This window comes from Onychomys torridus, chromosome 10 (genome assembly GCF_903995425.1).
Source record: "Onychomys torridus chromosome 10, mOncTor1.1, whole genome shotgun sequence".
NCBI classification, from domain to species: Eukaryota; Metazoa; Chordata; class Mammalia; order Rodentia; family Cricetidae; genus Onychomys; species Onychomys torridus.
The window spans coordinates 2,387,995-2,399,097 of NC_050452.1; the positions used below are offsets into that span (position 1 = coordinate 2,387,995).

At 42.4% G+C, this 11,103-nt stretch overlaps 1 protein-coding gene across 4 annotated transcripts in view; it reads right to left on the reverse strand.

Moving 5' to 3' along the window:
• Efemp1 (EGF containing fibulin extracellular matrix protein 1) overlaps window positions 1–10,890 on the reverse strand; it is a 68,762-nt gene extending 57,872 nt beyond the window's left edge. For 2 of the 4 annotated variants that reach the window (XM_036201216.1, XM_036201213.1), the window contains exons 1-4: window positions 9,988–10,007; window positions 9,524–9,613; window positions 702–750; window positions 186–569 (exon numbers count right to left, since the gene is read on the reverse strand). In XM_036201216.1, coding sequence (XP_036057109.1) covers window positions 186–569; window positions 702–750; window positions 9,524–9,604 — 514 coding nt within the window. In that variant the 5' untranslated portion in view covers window positions 9,605–9,613; window positions 9,988–10,007. Of the gene's footprint in view, window positions 1–185; window positions 570–701; window positions 751–9,523; window positions 9,614–9,987; window positions 10,008–10,640; window positions 10,725–10,750 lie in introns of those variants that run through there. The other 2 variants (XM_036201215.1, XM_036201214.1) reach the window with 2 other exon arrangements.
• Window positions 10,891–11,103: the final 213 nt, after the last annotated feature.

Below are 11,103 nucleotides of genomic sequence, written 5' to 3' on the forward strand. Positions count from 1 at the left end.
AAAATAATAATGACATTGGGAGCAAGGACCTTTCCGGAGTATTGCAATGATGACATATAGTACTGCAGACAAAACACTTAGCACCATGTCCTGTGTGGGAAGCCCTTGATCAATGGGAGCTATTACATCTTCACCAGGAGGTGGCCTTGGGCAAGAACTTACTTGTTAGTACAAGTCATGCTCACCTTGGCACACATTTTGCTCACTCTGCTCATAGCCTGCTGCACACTGGATCCGGTGGGAAGGGTTGGAAGAGAAACGAGGGTCAGCTGGGTTCCTCCGGATGACAAAATTATTTCGGCCAGTCTGTACTTCAGGGCCAGCAACTGCAGTAGCACTGGCCATGACACCACCTCCAGGTACCACACCACTGGTTGCCATGCTACTGGCAGCCACACTTCCGGCAGTGGCACCTGATGATGCTTCTGCAGCTGGTGTTTCTTGCTGAGGCTGTTCATTATTGACAATAATTTGAGCTGTTTTAGGAAGGCAGAGATATCCTCCATAGTGGTTGACACATTTCATTCCACCTTTGCAAGCGTCTGGGACAATGTCACATTCATCAATATCTGTAGTCAGTAATAAAATAAGTCAGCCATCTCCTCAGAGGATGGAGTGTGGTTTAGCACACTTGGGACAGGAAGAGCAACAAGATGGAGACAGAGAGCTGTTCTTGGGTAGGATCTTAGATCTTAGCTTACCTTTGCATTGTTGTCTTACAGGGTCCCACTCATATCCATCCGTGCATTGCTGTCAAGAAAACATCAAACATGGAGTCAGGAGACAAGAAATGGCTTCCCTAAGAAGCTACTGTAAAAGGGTTATCTGATGCCTAGAATCCTAGGGAAATGAGATGGGCAGTTAGTTCCACATTCTCCCCTCTAAGACCAGTATGGTTAATGGGCACCTTAGGGACAGTTTGGAACAATTGTCCATCACCATCTTCTTGAATTCTCTTCTCTCTCATTTGAGACTGCTCACCCCAATATTTCTGACTGATTGTTTTTATCTCTCCCACTGAAAATTTTACAAAAAAAAAAAAAGATTGAATAAAGATCAACTAGGTTTCCTGTTTTCTCCCATCTTGAGTTCTTGCATCTTTCTAAGTCTTCCTGATGATCTTCTTAGTAGATCTCTCCCCGCCCCTGCACCCATTGGTGCTCAGATCCTGTCTACCTGTAGGTGTTTCTCTCTCCATCCTCAGGCTAGTAGAGTTCAAGCTCTCAAGTGTTCATAGGACCCACCCCATGTGGTTGCTACAAGGTAACTAAATGCTGGCCCGATCATCTAGGTCACACATTCTTTCCCTAAAACCCAATACTCCTTCCTCTCCCATTGCCTTGTGGATGTCAAGGACAGCCTGAATGCAACTGCGTACTGTGGACTATTCATTAACTGCATGGCCTAGGACCTCTCACCTTCCCCTGAATTGTATCTGAAGGGACCCCTCACTCTGCCACGTGGGCCTGAACTCTCCTGAGAACTGCTATCTTGCTGTCAATAGCATAGTGGTTTGGAACCTCAGAGCCTCGGCCATGCCTTCTGTTTGTCTATTAATGTCTCTCCTACTAATTGTCTCAGCATCTCTCCTCAAACCCCAAACATTGGAACGTTTGTAACAGTGCTGTGACTCAGAAGAGGGTACCACTGAAGCAGATCGTCCTTTGGGGGCCCCTCTACCCTTGCTGCTTTTCTCCATCCAAATAACCTCCTCTCTTCTCCACTGGTGAGGTTTTGGGGTTCACTAGGAGCTCTTGCTGTCTGCTGACTTTATTTTGGTTCTGGATCAAATGTTCCTCTGAGCTTGGACTGGACTCCATTGCCCTAAACCAACTGAGTCTTACTCTTTATGACATCTGTCACACCCTCAGAAGGAAAATGGATGCTGGGAACCTCTTAATGGAATTTTTTTGCATCAGAATTCTTCCAGACAGTACAGTGCACTGGCAAATAGTTAGAGGGTCTGCTCCCAGAGCCCTTTTTGACCATAGGAACTGCTTTCCACTCTGCCAATCATGCAATGCTTTTCCCATAATTCTACTAAAAACCCACTCCCAAAAGCTTCTTTCTCTGGCTCTGGCTGGAAACTGCAACTTTTCTCTGTGGGGGATAACAAATCTTCTTCTTTTCTAGCCAGGCATTCTGTTCTGATCACATGAGAACAGTGCCCACTTTTCCTCAATTTCTGTCTCCAGATTCTCTTTCTTTGGCCCCTGCTCCTCTGATCTTCCAGGCAGCTCACTGTTGCCCCCTCCTCCCCTGTGAGAGCTTCTCTGTAAATTTTTCCCTTCTTTGCTTCCCACCCTTTGTGTCTGGCCTCCATATGAACATTTGCCTCATAGCCTTCCCTCTCCCTGTGGACTGCCCTCCAGGGTTTCCCTCCAGGGCTGCTCCAGAACTGGGCAGTATGAGGTGCTGCTGGTTCCCAGGCAACTTCCTTCTGTGTTCAATCGCAGACTCCTAAACTTTGTCATCTCCAGATTTTCTTCAGCCACACCTCCTTCCTTTCCCTTCTAATCCCAGGAACTACACACCCAAGACATGAAGGTCTATGGTCTCTTGCTGCTCTCAGCTACATGTGGCAAAACCTTTGGCTAGTTGAAACTGCTCAAACTGGTTCCAAGCCACAGGGGTCTTCTGCAGCACTGTCTGCTCAGACACAGAGCTTCACTTTATGCTCTGTTCCTCTCAGGATTGAATGCAATCATGTTACTCCAATGTGCTGTCATTTGTTTATGTGCTGCAGATGTTTTTTGGCTTGTGTACATAAGTCACATGTATATAAATTATCTTTAATTGCCATTCTGTATTCCGAGAAAAAAACTAAATAGGACCTGTAGTTGCTATAACTGAGTGCTATATATTTTAAGATGTGGGTATGTGCATGAGTGAGTATGTATATAGGTTTAAATACATTTTAAGATAGAGAGGTTTTTGTTCAAAGACATCCAGGGACATTTACAAATGACCATTTGTGCTTGGTTACATCATAAATGTAACTTCTCTTTCACAATGACCGTAGGTGATCTCCATGCTGTGTATACTTATGCCTGTTAGATATTTGGGTACAATATGCATGTTTTCTGTGTTTCCAATATTATTTGCTAAGTTTTCATTTAGAAGATAATTGTTTTCAATATTTTATTAAAAATTAGGCAAAAAGGCTATCAAATTAAAAAAGAGATATAAAAGTTATGTATATAAAATGTATAGTTGGAAACAAAGATTAAAAAGGGTTAATGTCTTTTTTTAAAAAAGAGATTTTATATGGGTAATTTATGAAAGATCGTTATAATGTAGTTGTTTCAAAGTTAATTAAGTTTTCCTTAAGAATATGTTTTTTTCCTTCTATTTTCATGTGTGTGTGGTATGTATGTCTGTGTGTAAGTTTGCACATGTGTAGGTGTATGTGTGTGTGGATACACGCATGTGGGGGCCTGAGGTTGATGCTAGGAATGATCTTAATTATTTTTCTACCTTATTCAATGAGGTAGAGTCTCTCGGTCAAAAGCAGAGCTCTTGGCTAGGGGTAATCTCACTAGCTGGCTTTCTCTGGAGAATCCTTGGCAGCAGTTCCTTCCAAGGCTGGAATTACAGACAGGGTGCTATGTATGCCCACCACATATGTGATGAGGATCCAGATGCTTGTCATCACACTTGCATGGCAAATGATTGAACCATTGCCTTGTAGCTTCCTTAAGTACTGATTTTCTCTTAATAATATTTGTAAAAGCTAGATTAGGAACTTATTTATGTGTATCTGTGTAGGCTCATGTGTGCCATGGCTCAGGTATGGAAGTCAGAGGACAATTTTGGGCATCCAGTTCTCCCTTTCTACTATGTGGGGCCTGGGATGAATGCAGGTTGTTAGGCATGGCAGCCAGCACCTTTACCAATTGGTAATCTCACTGCCTAAGGATTTTATTTTATTATTATAGTAAATGACATATTTAAAACCTGTGATTAGATTTCTCCAAATGCTAAACATATTTTCCTATTGAGGGAAGCCTTCACTTGCTGGGTACTCGCCATCTTAATATCAGGAAAGAGTCTGTTGCAAAAGATTACTACTATTGAGGTATTCCTGCTAACTCATATACTTATTATAAAACTTATTCTGGTAGACAAATAATTAAATCTATTTATAAATTGGGCCCCTTATACAAATTTCATTGTAACTATGATCCTCAGTCCTCTAGATAGATAATTAAATAAATGACTACCACCAGTAAATTGTGGTTTTTCACAGTAAGCCTGTGGGAAGTGAAGACAGTGATATGGTTCATTAATCAAAAGAAGCCCCTCCAGTTTAGAGGGAAGTACTGTGCTTTCATATTTCCTAAATTCTGCTAGGTGCGAAAAATACTTGAAATGTAGTTTGGTATGTTTGTAATACTAAGGTAAATATTATTTTGTATCCTTAATTAAATCGTGTTTTGATGTAGCTGTTTATTTACTCAGACCACTCACCCTACTTGGACTAACTTCACATCTTGTAAAAATCTCAAATGTTTCACTGTTTTTGAAAAGGATAAAAGAAACATAATTTGAAATTGACCAAAAATTTATTTTAAATCTTCCAAAAGAAACTCTATTTGTGGTGTGTCTGTAGTTTAATCCAAACTCTAAAAGCCAAACCCTAACTTTTTCTAATTTAAAGAAAAATGAACTGAGCCCACGCACCTTAGATTACTCTCTTCTGCTTTGATTTAATTACTACAGTTGGGAGTAACCTAAGATTTAAAATGACATTTCCCAAACTTCGCTAGAGCAACTGTTTCCTTCACTTACTGTATCTTTTCTTCAAGATGTACTATGTTTTTGAATATTTTAATATGAGACGTAGTACTTCTGTTACACCAGCTATAGAGGATAGGATGAAGATCAGACCGGCTCGGGATGGCTAATTGATTAATATGATCCAGGAATTTCTTCCTTCACAGCTTAGGTAACCACTTCTCTTTTCTAAGAGCCACCTTTCTGACTATTCTAAGAGTGAGTTTCCTGGCAATGAGACGCGTGGAACAATATTTTTCATGTTCCTTCGAAAGCTGTACTTGGTCACTGTGCTTTTAATAAACGACAGCTGTGTTGTCTGTACTGCAACAGTGAGTGTGGACAGGTCCAAAGGCAGAAGTTCTACCAGGGGCTATTGTACCTCTCTAGCTCCATGATCACCCTCCCCAGTCAGCAGGAGACAGTCAGATTGAACATAGTGCCCAGTATTTCAACCCCCTCTATATAAAGTTATTCCTCCATTTATTTTTATATAAATAAAAAGGCTGGGGATATTAGAACCCAGGCCAACTGCTGCCTCTGTAATTATGTTTCCTTTTACCCTCACAGTTCATTCTGTGTACATTCCCCCAGGCTAACAGACTAAGCAATCAGGGGTTACTAGGGACACACCCTTTATGATGGATGCACATTAGTTAAATGCCAACCCCCCATCATCAAGAGTCTACCCTCAATATCACATTCCTTCAGCAAAATGCAAGACTTCCCCCACTCCCATATTGTCCATGAATCAGAGCCAGCCTGACTACAAGAGTGTACTATGGAGTACTCATCAACCGCATGCATGGCAGCCCCTCCTTGATGAAACCTGTATGTGTATAAGGGTCTTGCCCACTCTGCCTCATGATCTTGAGCACTCCTCAGAGCCTCCACCTGCTGTTTGTCTGTCTATAGCATTAGGGTCTGAAATCTCCTCAGAGCCTCTGCCATGCTGCCATCCTTCTGTCTGTCTACAGCATTACTAACTCTTCTAGTAAATTTCTTACACACAAAAAAAGGCAATCTGTCTCAGTGTCTCCTTCACACTCTGAACCTATCATTGAGTATGTAGCTTCCCTGATATTCTGACTTTGAGTTCACTGCTGGGTCTGTTCCTAGCTCCCATTCTTCAATGAACAACCACTAAGCAGCTACTTATGCCAGGCATTGTCCCAGGTCCGAAATTCAAGGTGACCTTGTCATTTTCCTCTGGCAGTTCATGGGCCAGAGGAGCAGGTGGGTAGAGAATGATATGTCAGGGGTGCTTTTGTGTGGGAAAGGACAGGAGGACAGTCATTGCAGAGAAGGTAAGAGTGAACTAGGTCTTACTGAATGACAATTTTTCTCCCAGGGAACTATGGAAATTTTAGGAATAGCGATCATTATAAACAGAGTCATAAAATTATTGAAGAGGGAAAGAGTTACATATAGTTCTGGTTGGAGTTGAGGTCAGCAAGGTAGGCAGGGCTGAATCCAGGAAGCCTTCTACTTGAGAGGGAGGAACTAGATTTTACCGTGAAGGTCAGGATTCCCAGGTTTTACTAAACCTCTGAATCATTTGGGGTGCTGGTTGAAGGAGACTCTTCAGCTCTCAAGGATCTAACTGTCAGTCTAAATAGGATGCCTGGAATCTTGACAGGCACTTTGGACAATAGCCATGCAGATTGTCTGTAGAGTATACCCTGAGAAACACCACTAAAGAAGATAAGAAGCCTCTGCAGATTTTTTTTTTTAACTCAGGAAGTAGTTTGATCAGATGGTATCTGAAAAAGTCAAAGTGAAGAAGATGCTCCAAGACAGACTCCAAAAGTGAAGTAGACAAATTCATTAACTAGAAGTGAGAATTGACTGTGCAAATAAATGCTTAGGAAGTACCTGGCTGGTGGAGGCATTGGGCTCAAGGTAGCTGTTTTAGTGATACCTAAAATCTACTAGGGTGAAAACTCAACTCACATTCATTATCCCTTACACTAATTGGTCTTAGTTTTTCCAACACTGTTTAAGGGACCACCATCATGTTATGCAAGACCCAGGGGAATCGGCTCTGATATCTCCCCTTGTTTTCTTTCAAGCTCTGCCCACTCTTCCATTTCTTTTATTACCAGATTGACACAAGCCTTCCTAGCCTCACAAAGAGGCAAGCCTTTGTAGTTGGAGTTTTCCTGCCTGGCCCAGTCAGGACACAGCAAGCCTCCCTATACTTACATTCTGTGCACAGTAGCCATGCCGGTCAGGTTTTGCACCCCCACCTATGAACTCAAAGTAACCTCAGATATGCACAGGTCCTCTTCCCCATCCACTCTACTTGTCTCACCTGATCACCCCCAAAGTGTTTGGTGGCTATGCCAGGCCTTTCTAGAACAATCTGAGTAAAACAATCTGAGCTCAGAATCTCCATCAAGAGGCTATGCTAGGTCTTTCTAGAGGAATCTGAGCTCAGAACCTCCATCAATAGGCTATGTCAGGCCTTCCTAGGATAATCTGAGCTCAGAACCTCCACCAAGAGGCTATGCCAGGCCTTCCTAGAACAATCTGAGCTCAGAAGCTCCATCAAGAGGCTATGTCAGGCCTTCCTATAACAATCTGAGGTCTGAACCTCCATCAAGGAGCTATGAAAGGCTTTCCTAGAACAATCTGAACTTAGAATCTCCATCAAGGAGCCAAGAGAGGCTTTTCTAGAATGATCTGAGCTCAAGAGTCTCCATCAAGAGTCAGTATTAAGCTATTCTCTTTTATACTAGCACTGACATTAACCACTTTTGCTCTTTCTATTTCTTTGGTGATTTGTATAATCCATGACAATGTTATTTAGAAGTTTTATAGTTTTCAACAGTATGTTCCCTGATATAGAAGGCTGAATTCTCTCAGTAAACAAATAGCCTTAATTTCTTTTGATAATGAGAGAGTTGTTTATGAAGGTATTTATCCAATAATAGGTTAGTGAACTCTATCTCTAATATGAAAGGGAAATATAAGACTGTATGTTTTGTAGACACCAATCTTTCAAAGCATGCCAAGACGGCAGCTCATTTGAATAATTGTGTGATGAATAAGGAAAATTTGCAGTTTATTTTAGGCATTTAGCATATTACATTAGCACATTAATATGGCTCTACTATTAAACAAGCCTAGATTGAAGTGAGTTCCCCTACTTGCTGGCTGTGTAGCCTTAAATCAAGTGGATAACCTTTCTGTTCTTCCATTCCACTATCAGTAGGATAGCATCACAAACCTCACATTTGGCTGCTAGGATGCAAAAAGTATGTTCACACTGAGGTGGTTAAGCATGGTTAGTCACTTCTGGTCCTGTAACCATCAGTTATTAGTCATACAAATCTTACAAAAGAATAGACTTAATTTATTATATCTTAGCACAAAAAGGGCATCATATCTGGAATACCTTCATAATAACAATCCTAAAACTGTAGGGCTTAATCCACAATAGATGCTTTCTGCTAAAATCAAATAATATTTAGGTGATTTGAAAAGGAGGAACATGAGATAAGCAATCTAAAAGCAGTACTATCTGCCCAGGAGACTGAGATGGAAACATACATTTAAGTCCAGACCAGGCTTCACAGTGATTTCTAGGACAGAGTCTCAGAAAAAAGGAGCAAACTCTTTTATTAGATAAATAATAGCTCACTGATATTGTAGTAAGTTTAGCCTGAGTAACAAAACATTTTCATTTAAAGATACACAGCACATGCTTTCATTTTTCTTTATTCTAATGTTAAATTAACACAGTATTTTCACTAACCAATTTTATTTACAGTTGATCTGAACAGCAGAAGGGAACATCTGCTGAATGGGTGACAATAATCTAGAGATAACATAATGCAAAAGTGAGGTAATGTTTATTATTAGTAATTGATGTTAGCTCACTTCTGAGTTTTATTCTAAAAACATTTGCATTCTTTTTAGTAGGAGTACTTAATTTTAAAAATTGGAAAGAAGTAGAAAAATGTGTTTTTCATATACTCACCCAGGACACATGTCATTCATCTCACGACACTAAGTTAGAAACCACAAAACAGGACACAGCACCTCATCACATTGAGGTGAGCACTGCCCTGTTCTCTCCTCACACACTGGGCATGGGAGGGGTCAGAATATATTTTAATGTTATTAAACATTGGTTATACTGATGCAACTAATTAATTGATCAAATTTGACTCAGAAATGCCAATAGAAGTTGCAAGACCAGGACACTGTATTTTAAATCCACTTTAGCAAGTGCTGTATCCTACTGACTGATAAACTATCTGCAGAGCTCTTACATGAGTGGACAGCCTCCATGAATTCAGCAAAGTTGGCTTCACAAGGACAGAGGTCACAGGCACAGATGAGACAGTGTCCTTATATGATACATTCTTATTTGACTTGAGTGTTACTCTGAATGCAGTGATTTTATCTGCATGTAGCCAGGCATCCAGATTCCTCAATCCCATCAGTTCATTGAGTGTCATAGAAACATGTAGCTTATACAGAATTGAATATTAAAGTGCTCATTTTGGGTCTTTCACAACTCGTTCTAGTTTGATCCCCATTTCATTTTGTGATCTGAATGCACCTTTTAAAGGACTCAGGGCAGTTTTATCAGGAATCCTAAATCTGAGTCATATTAAAGTGTTGTTTAAGTTACTTTGCTTCACATGCACAACCTGCTTACCCTGGCAGAGGTAGGTAAAATCTGTGTCATAGACTACCACTCAATACGCTTATCTCAAATTCCATCACTCCTCACCGTGTATGTGATGGTTTCCTCGGTGTCCTGTGACTTGACCAGCACCAGCGTCAGCATAGTCAGGAAAAGTGTTTGCAACATCTTGACTTTCTAGGGTAAACACAAAGATATGCTTAGTGTCTGCTGCCTGGAAAATCAAAACTTTAGCAGTGAAGAAACAAGCAAGAAAGGGAGGGTAGAGAGCCCAAGATACCCATTTTCCAGTCTGCTTTCTCACCCTGCCCCCAGCTACCAAAAGGAGAAACCGCAGCAGAACCTCATTTTATTCATTTCATTCATCCCATACTAAGGACGTTCAGCGTGTACTTATGCCGTGCCTACGCATCAGGCTCCGAAAAAGGGGAGTCAAAGGGGGCTATAGAATATGATCAATTCCAAAAACCACTATGCGACCCCGGCCCTCCTCGGAGGTGGAAATCAGGAGCCTCTGTCTGTTGGAACCTTAGAGTACCCACATGGCTCACCTCTAGCTGATGAAGTTCGTTCCCCATCAGCAAAAATACCTGCGAACCAATATGAATCACGTGACCTCAAGACTTTCTTTCCCTTAGGTGGAAAAAAAAAAGTCCAAAATACCCAAACAAAACTGGAAGAGCAAACACCAAGTTCCTGGTAGAATATCTCTCACTGCAGAGCGACTTCTCCAGTACCCTCCCTTAAACCTCTGCGCTCTAAGAGCACAACTTTTTTTTCCAAACTCAGGGCATCGGAGATCAGCAGCTCAAAGTCACTGATCCCTTGTTCCTTCGTTCCCAGGTCTCAAAATGTGCTATGCACAGGGTCTAAGCTGCCTAGGGTAGGACATCAGACTGCACCGCAGCACTGGGTACCAGCTTTGGGGTGCCTGGCTTGGTGCCTGAAGGGAATTGAGCTCCATTTTCTTAGGTGTAAACTACTATTCTCCTGTCAGCTGGAGTCGCTGAGCGCTTTAGCTTCCAACTAGCCGCTGCGCAATCCAGGTGCCTCTCAAATCTCCCACATCAGTCACTGAACCTAACGACCACCGGTCACCAGCCAAGTTCTCGGGGTTGGTAGCCAGCGCTCACACTCTGCCCATCCTAACAGATGTCACCCAAGTAGTGGCATAGGCTGACAGATTTCATTCCCAGACCCTCACCTCCACCACTCTCCTCTACCGGTTTGCACAGACTCAGACAGTTCTTGGGTCACCCCACCTCATTTCGAGGGTGCAGCGCGCACCCTGCGACTTCGGCTTGGGGCTCCTACCTGCGGGTGGCCACGCTGCTCTCCTGCCCTGGCAGCGAAGGAGTGCGCAGGGGAGGGCAGCCCGGTGGGTCTGAAATGGCGAGGTCTGGCAGCAGCAGCAGCTACAGGAGGAGGAGAAAGGGAGGAGAAGTAGGGCGAAGGAGGGCGGAGGAGAGAGAGGGAGGCGCAAGCGCCCAGCCCAGGCTATGAGCCCGCGGGAAAGCGCGCCTCTAGGCGTTGGGGTCTGGGGGTGCCCAGCTGTCCTCTGCGGTAGGCCCCTCATTCACAAGAATTTGAGATGTGATGCCCAAATATCACTCCCATAGAGCTTTTTAGGTTCTACAGACATGACTTAAAAAAAAAAAAATCTCAAC